Source organism: Podarcis vaucheri (assembly GCF_965113315.1).
Source record: "Podarcis vaucheri genome assembly, chromosome: 11".
Classification (NCBI taxonomy): Eukaryota; Metazoa; Chordata; class Lepidosauria; order Squamata; family Lacertidae; genus Podarcis; species Podarcis vaucheri.
In genome coordinates this window covers 38408303-38426389 of record NC_138749.1, presented here as the reverse complement: position 1 = coordinate 38426389, position 18087 = coordinate 38408303, and the positions used below count along the sequence as shown (strand labels likewise).

Sequence of the window (18087 nt, the reverse complement as noted above, 5' to 3'; positions counted from 1 at the left end):
GACCGAACAGCGGGAGCGCACCCCGCCGCGGGGATTCGAACTGCCGACCTTTCGATCGGCAAGCCCTAGGCGTTGAGGCTTTAGCCCACAGCGCCACCCGCGTGCTAGATACCTTTGATTTATTTTATTTTTTAAGGAAATGTCTAAAACCCTTTTTATTTTGGGGTGAATTTTGATGAAATTTGCAGGTAAGGTCACACCTTCCAGAGGCATAAATCCTCACGGCAGACATCATTCTGTAATTTGTCATTTTCCCACAGGGACAGCCATTACAGTTTTGGAAGGGGTAAAAAAGAAAAAGAAAAAAAGACTTGCTTAATCTTCTCTAGTGTTTCATGGGCAATTTGACAGAAAATCTCCACTCTGGTGTTTGCTCGCCCTTCTCCCATTGCTTCACCATCATTATGGCAAATTTAAGAGACATTACTTTTGGTTTCAGCAGAAGCCTGTCTGCAGCCTTTTGTGGGGAGTGGAGGAGTGGTGACACCTGTATTGTCAAGGCATCACAACTCACTTCAGGGGCCACTGTTTTAGCTTCTGTGCTCCCTTCCAGAGATTCTGCTTTGCCTCTGATATGCCAAATATCCACAAGGCCCTCCTACTTATTCTGTTGAATAGGGCACTTTTTAAATCATTGTTGGATTGACTTGTACAGATCCTGATTCACCTCAGGGAGGCAGAAGATCCATCTGATGCATTACATTACACTTCAGGATTCATATGAATCCAATGCACATAGCCTTAAAACGCACACTTAAAGTGGCTGAATCACTGAGAACATTGAAGTTTCAGTTGACTGATATACCACTCATCTATATTATTAATTTAAAATATGTATGAGCCACATTTTAGGTTCAAACCCTCCAAAGTCAGCTTCCAACAATCTGTCAACACTATAAGAACCCACAGTCAATTTAAAGACAGATGACACCAGCATAAACATTCAAGATTAGATAATTAGTAAAGCATTTGCCGGTCATGCTTCCAGGAATATGACGAACAGTTCTATAACCACTCAAGTTACCTTACTGATGGAAGATGTCCCACTTGTTTGTGTTTTAGGAGATTCAGTAAGGCTAGCACTTTCAGGTTTCTTCTACAAGACAAAAAAATATTGAAAAGTAAAACACTAATGCTGTAGGGAAAATCTTCAATAAAGATAGATGTTGCATCCTATTTTCAGAGCTTTTTTCTTGCCATGTTGATGATATACTGATTTGCAGTCAGCATTTTACTAAAGTGCAATTACTTTAATTCACTCACTAGCAATCTTTGGGTACTATGTGAAAGTATGAATATGAATAGGAACATAGAAAACTGCCTTAAACTGAATCAGACCATTGGTCCTTCTAGTTAAGTATCACTACACCAACTGACAGTGACTCTCCAGGCAGGGAACATTCCCAGTCCTACCAGGAGATACTAGGGATTGAACATGGGACCTTCTATAGGCAAAGCAGATGCTCTACCACTGAGCTATGTCCCTTCCTGAATAACAATTCTGCTGTTATCCTGGATAAATACTTTCCCTGGGAAGGGATGCAAAAATTTGTGCTCTGCTCACCATATAGTCAGCTTAGAGTCTGGTGCACAGACTCAATTCAAGACTGTGAATGAGCTATGTCTTCCCCTTTCAATTTCCTTCTCAGTATTAACCAAGGGTTTGTCATAATTGGAAAAAATCAGCAAACCATGGCAGGGACTTCTGGTGACGGATTGAAAACCATGGTTGGAAGCAGGTTTCCAATTTACAACTAAAGGGGAAATGATTGCATCAGTAAATGATGCCTGCCATCATGGCAAATAATAGTTGATACCAGAGGCAGTTTTAGGGTGGCGTAGAATGGAACACAAGTGGTGCGGGGCACAGAAAACTGAAAGTGCACCACTGTTAATACTACACATGAAATGTTCTCACATGGGCCAGCTCTATAAATAAGTAGGTCTCTATAAACAGGACATTGCCTTGACAATCAAGTACAAAGAGCTTCTCCTGGCTTTTAGCCTTTTATTATAAATACATATTTTCTCCTATATTAATAACACAGGATGGATTGAAAGATGAAAACTAAGAATGGTGCAAAAAGTCAATGCAAACATAATTAATTAATTGCCCTTCTCTGTCAAAGTTCCAGCATCTTAACATGAAAACAGGCAGGCAGATCTGCAGACACACATGTAGACAATTTATCCTCTGGTCACAATATTTTTTAAACCCTTCTCTCCCACTCTCATCCAACCTGCATGAAAACCTTGGAGTCACTTAATTACTATCTCATTCAAGAACTCAAACATGTCAATGAGACCAGGCTGAGCTGGTGGTTTTTCACACTGGGTGTCAAGTTAACACACAGAGCTGCCCTTCTCCAAACATTTCCATGATATTCACACTGGTGCCTAGCTCATGAAGAGTCTCCTTAAGATGCATATTTTTAAGACACACCCTATTTTTGTGGTTGTAAGTTGCTTTAAATTGTTTTTAATGTTCTATTTCAAACTGTTGTGACCCATCCTGGGACCTTAGGGTGAATAAATCAAATTAATAACAAGGCAACCCTGTATCAGGAAGTTTTTAATGCTTGATGTTTTATGTTTTTAGATATGCTGTAAGCCTCCCAGAATGGCTCAGGAAACCCAGCCAGATGGGTGGGGTATTAATAATAATAATACCTGCCAAACAATTTCCATCCAAACCTAGTGTGAAACAGCCTTAAGAAATCTACTTAACCCAGCAATGCTTGGAGCTTTTCCCAAGAATAGTAAATAATATACTAACACTGTAACAACATCAAACATCCCAGATGATGTTTTAGAGTGTAACAAAAAAAGGTGACACATGTCCGTGACTTGTGCTTCCAATCTGAATTGGAGATTTTCCAAGCTGCTCTGGTCAAGTGAGACTGTAGACAGCACATCACCCATGGCCTCCTTCAGTAAAGATAGCACCATTCCCTCAACGAGGCATTAATGATATCTTTAACCAGTGCAGGTAGTCATTCCCAGCTTACAAGTGTTTAGCATTGGCTGGACCATATACTATGTATTACATAAATTATTTAGATATATAAAAATTCATTGCTGCACTGACTTCCCTGTAAGATTGCATATATCAGAAAAAAACATCTAACACTACAAACAGCATCACGGAAATGATTTAGCACCCATTCTCCTAGCATCTTATAGTTAATGATCAATTTAAGGACTGTGTCTATTAATGATGTGATGGATGGTGCCACAACAATATGAAGCTCGCTGGGTAACCTTGGGCCAGTCAAGGTCTCAACCTAACCTACCACACAGGGCGGTTGGAATTAAATGAGGAGATAGATCCATGTAGGCAACCTTGAGTTCCTTGGATGAAAAGGTGGGATATAAACAAAATAAACTAACTGTCTGATAACCAACAGATGCTAACTCCAAAAAGGCATCTCTTATGCAAGCCGCTCTGTGCATTTCTACTGAAAGGTGGTATATTAACTGCTATAATACTGTTATGATTTGGGGGGGGCAGACTCCCCATAATCCTAAATTTAGTAATGGGGTAGAATTTAGCCAATTTTGGGAGTATGGGGGGAAGATGCCAGGCCAGTGAAACATACAGGCTGAACCAGTTGCCCTGTTCAGGAGACTGCTGAGAGTGATGCCATGGATACATAACCCTGCAAACATAGGTGCCAGCTCCCTGGGGACCTGGGTGCCCGAACACCCAAAAAATTCCCCATGAAGAGGCTGGGCACCCAGAAATTTCAGTGCCAGGGCCATGCACACTGCATGGCACCCACGGCCCAGTCTCAGGGCCAACTGGCACTCCTGCCTGTAAATTTTAGCTTGGGATGCTAGTCATTCATTCAAAGTTTGACATTTTAAGAGAATAGCAAATTGCATAGAAATAATATTATGATTGCACACCTTCCTAGAAGAATTGGGCTCAAACTTCTTTTGAAATAGGAGCACTCATGCTGGCCTTTCAGCAAGGGCCCTGGAATAGAAATGTTCCAACCAGAATTGTTTTGCCCTTTTACTCCCACCACCATTACCACAAATTGTGCGGTTTCCAAATCAAGGAGTAAAAATTGGCATGAAGCAGGGGAGATTGGTTCAGGAGGCAAAAACATAGCACTGCCAATGTTATTCAGACAAGTAGATAGTGCCCAACTCCTCCTTGAAAGTAAGCAACGTACAAGGCAAAGCATTCCAAACTTGACACAGAAAAGGAAGTATCTACAGTGCATGTATATTACTGCTACTCTGTGCACATACCACCTACCAGTGGATTATCCACTTTGACAGTGCAGAATGAGGAGATAGAAAAGGTAGACAGAAATGGCTAAGTTAGAAAGATGCTGCATGTGCCCATTCCTTAACCGAGAACACTAATCTCAACTTAGAGCAGGGAGTGGAAGGTCTCCAGTGGCTGTGTAGCCTCCCTGGACTGGGGCCAGTAATGATTCCTAGTAATGTTTGATAACTTTCTTATACTTATGTATGTTCAATACAATGGAAATGCAAGTGTGTCAAGTTGTTTTCATAATTAAGCTCTCAGGATTTTCTTCTTTGAAAGTACAATACAATGGCTGATCCATGATATGCCAACATAATAGTCATATCCACCCAAGTCGTACACTGTGTAGAACCATTGAAATTAGTGGGCTTGCAGGTCTACTGTGAGCATGACTTAGCTGGAAACATAGAACCTATTTACGCCGGACTCAGCTAATGAGTACTGCCAACAAAAGTCCACACAAGGACTTCCAATCGTGCAATGGGATTTCTGCTCGGCAAGCTAAAATGCTTACACTGACGGAAATGTTGGCATAGCCCTACATTCAATTCCACCCACTGTCTATAAACAGTTATTCATGCATTTCCAGTTTCTGTGTCTTCAGGAACTCGGAATTCAACACAGCACAACACCCTGCTTTATGCAGGTAAGCTGAAAAAAAACTTAGATGATGAAAGGATTGAGTTGACAAAGTCAGAGGAGATGCATTACAGCAGCCCTTGTTCTTCAGGCAATACAATATCTACTCATCTGTCTAATGAAAGGCACAAGAGATCACGTTACAAGCAAATTGCCATTTAGTCAGGAAGTCTCAGAGATTTAGGTGACATGATGGCTGGTGTGGCTGAAATGTCAGATTGCTGCTCTTCTGAACTGAGAGAATCCTGTTACAGTGCTCTAGGTAGGAATCATTAAACAAAGCAGTTTGCTCTGTTGTACCTCTCAGCTTCCTCGCTCTCCCCCACACTATGTTTCCTTCCCACACTATTGAAATTACAACTGGGTTCAGTTACAGATATTGAGCTGCAAATATTTATGTAGCGCTTCATCACTCTTTTGATCTTCTAAATTATGGCAAACAAAGCAATATTACTTGTTGCTATTTTCAAATCATGAAATCTAAGCAAACAGTACGTTGTGAGAGCCTTCACCAGTAAACATTTTATAAAATAGCAATTAGAAGTCATTGCACACAGAAAAATAGGAATTATTTATGCATTTTGAGTTTGTTAGCTGCCTTGACTAGCACAATGATTTTGGTCAAAATTCATTACTGTAACATAATCCTAGTAATAAAAACATAATGCTTTATAGTTACCTCCACTGCTTCTGCTCCTTTTTTATCTCCCGATGATCCACTTGCATTTTTAGGCCCACGCTGTAGGAAACATAAAGACAAACTGTAAATTAAAGCAAACAAATGATACAGCCAAGATATTGGCCATGACCCATGAAGTACAAACCTATTTCTCTCCACACCCACTAAAACTTTGGACTTCTATTTCTTGCAGAGAAATATCCCTTTCTATACCATGTGAATCCAAAGCCTATGATCACTATGTTTTGAACAGGTCAGGATCTGAAAATACAGTTTTTAATTTGTTTAAGATCCAAATTCACTAAAAATCCTGGTACTCCTAGTCTCCTAGGTGGGAAATAACAGGAAACTGTAAAGGTAAAGGTAAAGGTACCCCTGCCCGAACGGGCCAGTCTTGACAGACTCTGGGGTTTGTGCGCCCATCTATTGGCCGGGGGCCAGCGCTGTCCGAAGACACTTCCGGGTCACGTGGCCAGCGTGACAACGCTGCTCTGGCGAGCCAGAGCCGCACACGGAACGCCGTTTACCTTCCCGCTGGTAAGCGGTACCTATTTATCTACTTGCCCCCGGGGGTGCTTTCGAACTGCTAGGCAAGCCCTAGGTGTGCCAAAAAGGAAGGAGTGCAGGGATGGTGTGAAGGCACTGCACAAACCACTGGTCATGACCCCTAGAGGCTTACATCAGTGATGATGGGGAATGGCCAGAGGTCAGGAATGATGACAGTTGTATGTCTCCAAAAATTGTTGAGCCACAACTCCCCATCATCCCTGATCACTGTCCATGCAGGTTTAGGCTGATGGAAGTTGAAGGCCCAACAACTTCTGGAGAACCTCAGGCTCCCCATTCATGACTTATATGGCATGGGACCAGGATACTTGAAAGGTCCTCTTAACCTGTATGAGGCAGCTCACACACTAAGATAATCATCAGGCCCATAGCTTGACAAGAAATGTACATCCTAACTAAGCAGGCACATCCACTGTGTGACCCAGAGGTGATGCACAGGGGAGGCACCGTGTGGCACTGCTGCTTGCTCACCTGGAGAGGGATGGGACAGGTGCAGTGGCAGCAAGATTAAAGAAGAGTTAAGTTGGTAGCAGCCCGGTGCTGTGTGCACACCAGCACGGCCTCTGCTGCCAACCTTGGATCTCTCCCCCCCCCCAATTTTACCTCTTCTTCATCTCATCCCTACTGAACGAAAGGTGCTGGTGCTCTACCCCATTGCACATCCTTGGTGATGTAGCTTCATGTGAATAAGGAGGCTACCTGACAGCAAAAACAATCATAATAATCTACCATAATAAATCTACTATATCAGTCCAACAAACTGCAGTTCTACAAAAAATTGTACTGTACACATGTACCATTTGCAATCTTGCAAATAAATTGCACTGTATTTGCCTGTAACTGTTCTGGTGCTGAGAATGATATAGGATACAGTGTATAAGATGCAGCATTTCTATAATACAAAACGTATAACCACAGAGGGCTTTATATTGTGTCACTTCAACAGTCCTGTGCATATAATGGAGACTTCAACCCACAGGAGATAGTATCTCCCCTTGCATGAATGCTTTTCCTGCGAAGCACACATTTCAGGAATTATGTGCTGAACTCTCTAATCAGCTAAACCAGCACCTAATGCTCTAATTAAAAGGAGGAAATAGCTTGCAGCATGTGTACGCCTCTACAACACACACTATTTTAGGTATTAATATTTCACAAGGTGTTTGCATTTGCTTTTGAACTAGCACTTTTAAAACTTTGTGAAATCATGCCATAAACATACTTGATCTTCTGCATGCACACAAACCCATCCAACCAAGAATTCCAGTTGGTATATCCAAGACCTATGCCATCCATTGATGCTGCATCTATATACCCCTACATCTTGTTTTATTGCATATATACCCAACAAGCTCAATACGGTGTGTATGATTCCCTACTGCTTTATCCTCACTACATCAGTGGAATATATTGCCTGACTTTGGGCAAGCTTGTCTAGTAAGCTTCATGGTTGATCCAGAATTTGAACCTTGGTCTTCCTTGTACTAGTCTTACAGTATAATCACAATGCTACATTGGCTCTTACGTGGGAAACATATTCACTTCCTCTTCCAGTGCACCATGCTTCCCTAGAGAGCTTTTCATTTAAGGAACTATTTTGTGAGGCTTGTTCACATATACACCACTTGATATGTTATCATTTGATGCCTCTAAAAAAGACAACTGAACTATCTCCATTGGACAGTAATAAACTTAGAGTGAACCTTAGGTGATGGGTCTATTATTGGTGATGAGTCTGTGGTGGCTCATTCATAAATCCAAGTCATTGCATGATGCTACAGTCAATAAGTGCTGGAGATACATGTGTGAACTAGCCCTAAGTCAGTCATTCTGCATCACTATGATCCAGCTATAAAAATTCTAAAGAGTCATAAATTGTCACAGATGTAACACAGCTTTCCCACCAATGTAAGTAAGATTTCTATCTAAAGAGCAGCATACAGCTATAGGAATGTGCTGCATTCAGTCACAGAATTTTGTAACTTGAACCTGTATTTTCTTTGGGTGGAGAATCAATGCAAAGGCGGCGGCACAAATCCAAAGTCCAACATTTATCTGGCTATTGATGTTATTACTGTACCAAAAGTAGTACCTGATGTTTAACTAGAACCACACTTTCTTAACATACCCAAATAAATGGAGAGCTATTAACAACAGTCTAAGGAGTACAAGTAATTTCTTAGCTTGTAAAACCACAGCAAATCAAAAGAAAAATTCGAGAGGCTAAAGTTGGATAGCTTTTGAACACGACATTCCAGTGAACAGCGTTTTCAATTTTCTTCACAAGCATGAACAATAGCGTTCAATGAAGCAGACTGAAATGCCATAAAAGCATGTTCTTTCATGGCCACACCTGTCAGCTCTGACTCCTTGATCAGTCAAGGTAAGCCTCATAAACTGGGAGGCACAGACCTCCGTAAAGACAGAAGCTAAAATGTATTTGGAACATGTTCAAGACTTCTCTCATTGACTTCTATTATCTTTGGAGCAGACACATGAAGACTTCCCTGGTGATGGGATGTTAACGACAACAACAACAACAGATTTATAAATCACTTCCTATGAGGCATCTGGGGGGGGGATTACACATAAAACTTTGACAGTATAAAGCAACAAAAACTATAACTGCATATATAAAATAACTTTCCAATCCAATACAGATGCCAAATGGGAAAACAAACTCAACTTTGAAGGTGTGTTGAAAGAGAAGTGTCCCACAGCAAGAGATGAAGGAAAGTTCAAATGTCAATTGACACTGTACATAAAGTATTACCTCACCCACAAAGCTGAACATCTTTATCAGAACTCGGGTCCATGGACAACCTTCTCATTCCACAAAATCTGATTTGCTTCTGATGACAGGAGCATCCCAAGTAGAGTTTCCACTTACACGATGCTCCTGCCAGTGGAAGCAGGGGGGCTTCCTTCAGGCACTTGTACCCCCTAAAAATCTGCTCCAAAGAGTTGGGGGACCCTCTGGAGCAGAGCAAGCAGTGCTACTGGAGGGAATCAATGTCTCTCCCATACACTCCTATAGATGGATTTGTTTCCTGTTCATAGAAGCCTAATTACAGAACATTGGCCTGGATCCTAACAAAATATTTTATTCTCTGTATTTCCAGCCCCAGTAAATAAAAATAAAAAAATTATAAAAATTTGGTTAGATTGGAAAATTTGGAGGGAGGGATCAAAAGGGAGCTATTAAATAAATAAATAAAAGCAGTATTGTTAAATGTGCAGCTGTTACAAAGTTGCTTGCAAATTAACAGAAGGCACAAAAATGCAATTTTGTATCATTTCGTGGATTACAAAGAAACATTGCTATTAGTATGGTGCATACCACAACTGTTCATGCCAGTCCTTCACTTTTTTCATGACTGACTTCATCCTTTGTTGACTTGTATGTAGCAATAATTTTCAGATACTGAGACATTTGGTATAGCACACATTTGCCATTATGTAGCCATGCAATGTTTCTATTTGGCCAGGATAAAACACACAGCAATTTATAAATACAAGATACAGTAATATGTTCTTAGCTCACAAGATACAAACATATAATTGTAACTTGCACTTTGCACAAGAGGATGCCGGAAATGTTGCAACCACAAGAGAAAATCCCATCAGGTCACTGAAGGCACCTAGGCAGCCTTCCCTCTTCAAAACATGCAGGAAGACAACACCTGCTATTTCAATGAGATTTGCATCCAGTTTCTGGAAGCAAATAAAAAAATTGTTATGCTTTGCTTCATCCACTGTGAATGAGCACATATGTGCAGTATCACATACTCCAGATTCTGAAAATTATCGCTGTGTATTACTCCACAAATGGTATCAGTTTGAAGCTCTGCTGATAAAAGCACACAACTGGTTGGCTATCTGACTGCCCTGTTTATAAGAGAGATGAAGAATCTGTGGCCTTTCCAATATTGCTGACTTCCAGTTCCCATCATCCCCTAGCACTGGCTGTGCTGGCTGTGACTGATGAGAGCTGAAGCCCAACAACTTCTTATCTTGTTCATTTTATCCCTTTTGCATTTAATAAGTCACTTAAAACCAATCAAAATGGCCCAGGTGTATATCTGTCACAACCCTTTTGGTATGTTTGGTTGTTTAACACACAAACCATATGTGCACCAGGGCCATGCCAAGACTATGATGCTGCCCAATGAAAACAACATTGGTGTGTCTTCATTCAGTATAGAGGTGCCAACTGCACTTGAATGTGATTGGCAATGGGATAGCATACTCCACCATGCTAGAGGGCAACAGGTTGGTTGGGGAAAGGTGCAGGGCAGCCACGTGACACATACAAACACAGCATCAGCCACATGAGAGAGCCACTCTACGCTACCTACCAGCAGGAATGGCCCTGTGTTGGCCTACATTTAGTCCCTGCAATTAACATTATGCTGCTGAAGTAGATTTAGGCACAAGATCTTAATACAATCTTGAGCGCCCATGATTACCTGACTTTGACGGCCTTGCCTGACACTTTAGTGTTGATTTACCTGTGGATTGCTGGCACAATGTTTGGTTTTCAGTGGTATCACTGGTAGCCAGTTAGGACTCAAGAGACCTTTGTTTTACATACCAGGATGCTAAACTTGCAAGTTATGTCATTTCTCATAACTGAGGCAGAAGTGAGATAAAGAGGTTGACTGGAGGTCTATGGCACAGTAGCAGGCCAGCCACATTTTGCCAAGCCTTGGAGATTTGTCTGTACACAAATGCATAATGTGTGATTTTGAAAAGGACTGTGTATTCTTACTGTTTCATTTAAAGACATATTGATTGCAAAACTAGAAGCCCAAAGTTTATACAGTACCGCGTTCCTGGAAAAAATAATACTCCAGAACATGCAAGAAAAATGATTGTTTACTTCAGGTGTCTGCCTGGAGAATTTAGAGCTAACAAGAGGCATTGGGTTCAACTCTTTTTATGCACAAAGACTCCCTGGGTGGTTCTTACCATCAGCATGCCCATAAGCACAATCTGTATATGACAATCCACAGCTGCTTCATTATGCTTCTACTTGAATTCCCAAGTCTAATTAAGAATACCAACTACCTTTCATCTACACCTGCTAATAGCAGCTAATTGATTCAGATGTTAAGATAAAACAGGAACTGAGAAAGAAAATTAATATTAATTGAATTAAAAGTATGCATGTCCTAATCAATTCCCTCTAGCAATGGGGGATCCTTTTTTCCTATCCTCTTAGTACATTCCGAACTGAATGTGTGGGTCAGTCCTGCTATAAGCCATCGGTATAGGCAAGGAGGGGGGCAGGGGCAGCTGCCCCCCACTAAATAAAAATCAATAAAAATACTTAACTGAGGTTTTCCTCCCCCTAACAAAAGCCTGCCCTCCCCAACAAAAATCCTGGCTACGCCCATGCTATAAGCCAGAGATTTCTTTCAAAGCTCGCTTCAGGTGGGAGGCTGTCCAATGCTGAGTTGCTGCCTGGTGTATGTTTCAAAGCATCAACTGGGCCAGATGTTGGCCAATCTGGTCTCTGCTTTCAAATGCATGCTTTCTTAGGAGGGAGGCTGGCCAACCTACCACCTGAGGAGAGATTTGAAAGTACAAACTGGGCTAGCAGATAGCTGGCCAATTCTGCATTTCCAAAGATGGAAACCGAAGTCCAAATAAAATTAATCAATGGGCCAGATATGGCTTGTGGGTCATGGGAACCCTCCCAAAAACACCCTGTGGAAATCAGTATTTGAATATTTTGCACGAATCGGATAAAGTTACTAAATCTGCAGTCCTATCCCAAATTATCTTAATCAGCAGCAGGACTTGCAATCAAAACCTAAACATGTCTACTCACAAGTAAGTCCTACTGAATTCACTGGGGCTTGCTCCCAGGTAAAGGAGGTTAGGGCTGCAGTCTTGATCCAGAAATGGGATTAAGCCCCAACTGAATTGAATAGGTCTTACTTCTGAGGAAGAACTGTGCTACAAATGCATCTGTGTTGAGTAATGCAGTCAGTCGCTTTTATTTCTCAACTATGGCTCCAATGCTGGGCACATATTTTGTTCTCCAACCTAAGCAAACCCCACTGTAGCCTCTTACATGTGGCCGCAATTCACCTGCAGCTGCGCAAAACCAGTTACATGCAATACCTATTTGTTTAGAATATTTATACCACCACATTTCCTTATATTGAGTCTAGTGGCCCTCCTGTGTTTCTATCAAGACACTGACAGACTGTCAGTCAATTGGGATCCAGATAACCATCACTGTATGAATGTAGCTACCTGCTTCTGCCCACAGATCTCCCAGGGTATATTATTCCACCACCACCCCTTTTCTGCAATTTTACAACTATCCACTAGAATTTTCAAGGTCAGCAAATTGAAGGGATGGCTGTTTTGGTTTCTTTCTTTTTTAGTAATTGCAGGTTTACTTGAGATGATCTTGTGTGATGGGAACTGTCAAACTTCAAACAGTTGTGATTTATTTTAGGAGGTGCCCTCAAGCCAGAAATACCATTAAAAAGTAAAGCTCTTAAAGCCAGGAACTTTTTTTTTTTTAAGTGAAATGCTAAACCCTTTTCCAATAATGCAGTAAAGCCTACTACTGTCATTTTAGCATCAGAAAAATGAACCTTTTCCAATTAAATTCCTTTTCCAATTAGAAACATTACTAACTGAGGGTGGGGGAAGAAAACTGATTTTTTTAAAAGATCTATAAAACTTTGCAATAATACAGCCCAAATGTTCCACTACAATCCTAACCATGTCTACTCAGAACATCATCCAACTGAATTCAAGGGCATTTACGCTCAGGTAAGTGGGCTTAGGACAGCATGCTTAGAAGATCTGTCGTTAATTTTAATTAGCTGTGGGTTGTATGTCTAGTCTCCATAATAAGAAGGAATATTAAAGCCTGACTTGTCACAATATTAGCACACATTAAAAACCTGAAACTACCAATAATTTCCTAAAAGATTCATATGTCATTCTCTCAAAGCATCCAATGTCATGAGTGCCAACAGATCATTCTTGACAAGCATGAGGAAGTATTGTACTAAACAAATTGTCCATGGTCTACTTTATTACATTCCAGGCAAAAAAAACCAAAACCAAAAACCATGCACAAAAGATTTATTCCCCAGGTCTTCCGAACCACTTCCACTTTCCCTCTGTTGTGACGCCCCAAAAGCTCCCCACGTTTTAAAGCGAAAAGTGCTGCAATGGAATCCGGCGAGCTACTCTCCTCCGCATACCATAAGTGGGCGAAGTTTCCTGTACTGTGGGAAAACGCATACCTGGCGTAACCTGCGCATAGGTGTGCACTTAAGCTCTCCAGCTGAGCTTTCCCCTCCATTCACCCTTTATCTACACAATTGCCCGTGATGACTGACACTCCCTGACAAGATCTATACACAGGCAGCAGCGTGAAGACCAAAAAGAAAAAGCACAAAACCCACAGCAAACAATGACAGGACATCCCTCTTATTTACCGTCGCATACCACCAGCTTGCAAAAGCCATCCTGGGTTCCTGCTTCCTCCTCTCCGATCGATCCCTCCAAACTTCAGCTTCAGTAGCACCAACTGCGCGCTCACAAACTCAGCTACGAGTGGCTGGATTGCATTGCTTCCTCTACTAGGGCGGGGCAGGTTGGCGGAGGGGGGAAAGGGGCGTGGCCTGGTCCTTGTTGCCATCGGCCCCGCCCCTCCACAGGCGGTGAAGCCAGAAAGGGCGAGGCGGGGGTGCTTGCGCCTGTTGCGGCTGCTCCTTTGGGTTTGGCGGCAGTGGCACAAAGTTAACCCACAGCGGGCTTGGAGCGCATAAATTCCGAGGGGAGAGGGAAGATCTGCGGCTAGTGACGAGTAAGGGCGGGCTCTGTTCGCCTTCAGGGTACAGAACCTGTAGTGGGACCTCCCTGGTGCTGGCTGTGCTGCCTGAGCCCTGGGCTAAGCACAAACCATACATCCCTTCCCCCTCCCCGCAATAATAGATATTTATTCACATTTAAACACGAGAAAATGTAGCAACAGATGCCAAATAAAACGAAGCAGAAGTACTGTACAGGGAGCCAAACAGACCAAATCACACCACACATTTGAAGCACATACCCCCAAATCACAGGAACTGTAGTTCGTTAAACTGTAGTTTGTAGTTGTAAGCTACAGATCCCGAAATTTTGGGTGTGGGCACTTTCAAAGAATGGTGTGAACTGTAAATGTTGAGTGTGGGTGTGGCCTGAGGTAGGATTTCATGCCCCCCCCGCCTAATTCATAGTGGGCAGGTCCCAACGTTTCCTGTTCCTCTCCCCAAACCGATTTATTTCAGGAGGAAGGAAATGGATCTGTCCTTTTCTCCTACGACTACCAGGGAGAGCTTTCTCTATTCTGCTTCCCAGTTGGATGGGATCTTGTTGGCAGCCCACAACTAAGGAAAGGCACTCTGCACATGGCCAGATGCATGAGCGTAGCCAGGGGAGTGGGGGGGGCATCTGCCCTTCCCCAAATCAATAATCAAATAAAAAATCAATAATAAAAATACTTAAAGAAAGATCGGTTCTGTCCACTCTAACATAAATCCTGCCCGCCCCCCAATAAATCCTGGCTAAGTCCATGATCAGAGGTAAATGAAATGCTTTTTGTGTGTGGAGGGAGGGTTTTTATATCATTCAGGTCCTCTTTGAGGGGGAAGGGGCAGGTCACTTACTCTAGAGTAGGTTGGGTTTAACCTCACTGCAACATTGTCCTCAAGTGCTTTATTCCACCCACCAACCCACGGGGTAAGGGAGGAATTGCAACTAATAATATGGACAAAATGAAGGGGGCATTATGAGAAAGAGAAGGGTTGTTCACACCAGCTGGCAACTGCAGAACTCGGTAGCGGACTTGGTCACCGGGGAAAGTTGGCAGAGACAGGGAATGCTGAGAATTGGCTTTATTGCAGACAGGGAAGGGCTGGGACTGAGCTGTGGCTTTAGACACTGGTCTCAAATTAAACACTGAACTGAGCTACCCCAGGCTGCCATCTGCTGTTCTACAGAAACACAAGCAGCTGCCTTGCTTATTTTTCTAAAAAAAAGTTATTTAACAGAATTTATGTACGACTTGATTGCAATAAAGCCACTAGGTGGTTTACAAGAAATAATAAAATTATAAATAAACACAGTTAAAGACCATTAGAACAGTTTTAAAATAATTAAAAATAAGGTTAAAAAAAAATTGAAGAACATCAGCTTGTCTGAATAGGCAATAATGTTCTAAGCAGGCTCTGACTCAGACCATTGGTCCATGCAGCTCAGCACTGTTGGCAGAACCTCTTCAGGGTCTTAACCAATGCTACCTAGGGATTGAACCTGGAACCTTCTACATCAGGCATAGGCCAACTCGGCCCTCCAGATGTTTTGGGACTACAGTTCCCATCATCCCTGACCACTGGTCCTGTTAGCTAGGGATCATGGGAGTTGTAGTCCCAAAACATCTGGAGGGTCGAGTTGGCCTATGCCTGTTCTACATGCAAAGCCAGATGTTCTACCCCTGAGCTACAGCCCTTCTTTGGTTATAGGAGGAGCAGCTCTAAACTTTGTCTCCCTGGTTGTTTTAAAAGTGAAGAGTTATTGCCCAAGACATATCATTTCCCCTTATTTCTTGGAGAAAATGCCCTGGACAATCTCTTGCCCCAACTCCTTAGGTCTCAATTGGATTGCTGTATCTCCCTAGGGACTCTAGGGACTCTAGGGACTCCTCCAGATCACTTATTTATTGAACGATCACCCTGATCTGCTTTCACAAAACTTTTGTGGCACTTGGACTATACCAGCTTTTTTATTGAGCATTCATTCTGATTTGTTTATACAGAGGTTTCATGACAATGAACATCCATCCTGATTTGCTTGTGGAGGATTTCTTCCTGTTAATCATTCCACACATTTCATTTCATTTCATTTCAGTTCAATGTAGTACCTTATCAGTTTCCTATCCTCAGAAACTTCTTTTTTAATAGTACTTTTGTTGCACTAGGACAATGGGGACATTCAATCTACTTTAATTGCCACAACTTAAATTTCACATTATGATGTCTGAATCTCTTGAATGTGCTTGAATACAAAATACATACGGTCTGGAGGGATCCTAGAAAGCTGCTTGCATCACCCATCATAGATTTGTAGAATTGGGACCACAAGGATCATCTAGTCCAACTCCCTGCAATACAGGACTCTTTCACCCAACGTGGGACTCGAACCCACAACCCGGAGGTTAAGAGTCTTACGCTCTACCAACTGAGCTTGCTTACAGCCAGCAACACATTTTCAGGGCCCATGTTTGGTCCTGGAACACATGACGACAAATGCCTCTGAGCACATACAGAGTGCCTCCCAATAGAGCAGCCAGAGGCAACCCGCTTGCTGCTGGGATTAGTAGGCAAGACTTCCAAATCAGAAAGCAGGGCCTGGGGGCAAGTCTGACCCCTTCAGTTTACCAACTGCAGAGAAGAACCAGCACATCTTGTGCCATTTTTAAGACTAACATTTTGGTGTGGCATAAACTTTCAGGGCCTGGAACCGAATTGTTCTTTTTTATTTATTTATTTTAAAAATGGCACAATACAGGCATTGTCACGGCCTCAACAGACGAACAAGGGCTACCCCTTCTGGAATTTGTCCAGAAACGGTTAGTCACCGAGCGAGCCTCACACACCCAGAGCCTAAGGGAGGCGCCCTGAGCTTTAATCTCCACCCGCCATGATACGACGCTCGCTCGCTCCGCCAGTCTCCCTCCCTCCCCACAATCCCTCGCGGGGGACAACTCTGCCGAGCTCTGCCCGGACCTCTAGTCTAGTTCTGAGTGGAGACGTGCAGATAAGACACGCGTTGCGTCTCTTCCCGGGGCCGGAGCGAGAAAGTTAGCCGTCTGTCGGTGGGCGGCCCTCTCCAAAATACGCCCCACTAGGAAGGAGGGGAACTGTCACCTTCTCTCAGGACTGCCATGTTCCCGGGGGCGAGTGTGGGGCAGACTCCCTGGCCTACCCTCTCCCTCAGGGGCTGCGTCTGAAGGGTCAACGGGCCGCTTGCGCCAACCTTGCGCGCGCGTACAGAGCTCCCTCACTTGCGCCGCTGCCGCCGCCTCGCCCCGCCCAGCCCCACCCACTGCTCTCGCTTGTCTCCTCTCCTTCTGCCTCAGCCCCACAGGGCGCCGGGGGGGGGCACATTCCTCAGCCCGCCCCCCAGCCCGCTTCTCTCCCTCAGCCTCTTGCCCCGCGGCAAAAAAAACCCAACACCAATAAAAACAACCACTGGGAACTTCGTCTGACAGACTCGCTCGCTCGCCTTCCTCTCCGCCCGCGCCGCTACTTACGGATCTGCCTTCTTTGGCGGGAGTTTTCTTGCCTTTCTGCGGCTGGGACATGTTGACAGGCGGGCGGGTTTCTTTCCCCCCTCGCGTCCTCTGTGGCGCGAGGACGAGGCAATAACAACTCCCGCCAGAGGGAAGGCGAGCGAAGCGGGCAGGGTCCGGGCAGCTATGAAGCAGCTTTTCCGACGGCCACCCCCCCCCCCGGTGGTGCCAAAAGCCAGGCACCGCTAGGTCCCTCCTCTTCCTGCAGCCGCCGCTTTAGCAACAAGCAACCGAAAAAAAGCTCTCGGCTTCGGTTGTTTGTGGAGAAGGGAGGGGAGCGAGGCTCGACGAAAGAGACTCGGTGGCGAGTTTGTTTTGTTTCGTTCGCTGGCTAAGACGTTCAGCTGAGACTCCTGACCCGGCTGGGCGAGGCTACATTTTTATCTTGTTTGAACTGAGCGCAGTTCTCTCAGGCAGACTGAGCGAGGAAGAAGTCGATCCCACTTTCTTGCTACTTTGGAGAGAGCTTGTTTCTGTCAGGCAAAGACGAAGCCTTAGCCTCAAAACAGGAGAGTTCGAAGACTGTCGAGGGCCGAGTTGCTGCTGATT

General features: G+C 43.6%; 1 protein-coding gene across 5 annotated transcripts in view; it reads right to left on the bottom strand.

Annotated features, from left to right (window-relative positions):
* The window catches only part of CAST (calpastatin), a 59427-nt gene extending 41706 nt beyond the window's left edge, over window positions 1-17721 (bottom strand). Inside the window, exons 1-3 of one of the 5 annotated variants that reach the window (XM_082191429.1) lie at window positions 17500-17721; window positions 5601-5660; window positions 1025-1096 (exon numbers count right to left, since the gene is read on the bottom strand). In XM_082191429.1, coding sequence (XP_082047555.1) covers window positions 1025-1096; window positions 5601-5660; window positions 17500-17550 — 183 coding nt within the window. In that variant the 5' untranslated portion in view covers window positions 17551-17721. Of the gene's footprint in view, window positions 1-1024; window positions 1097-5600; window positions 5661-13642; window positions 13792-17499 lie in introns of those variants that run through there. The other 4 variants (XM_082191428.1, XM_082191431.1, XM_082191434.1 and 1 more) reach the window with 4 other exon arrangements.
* Window positions 17722-18087: the final 366 nt, after the last annotated feature.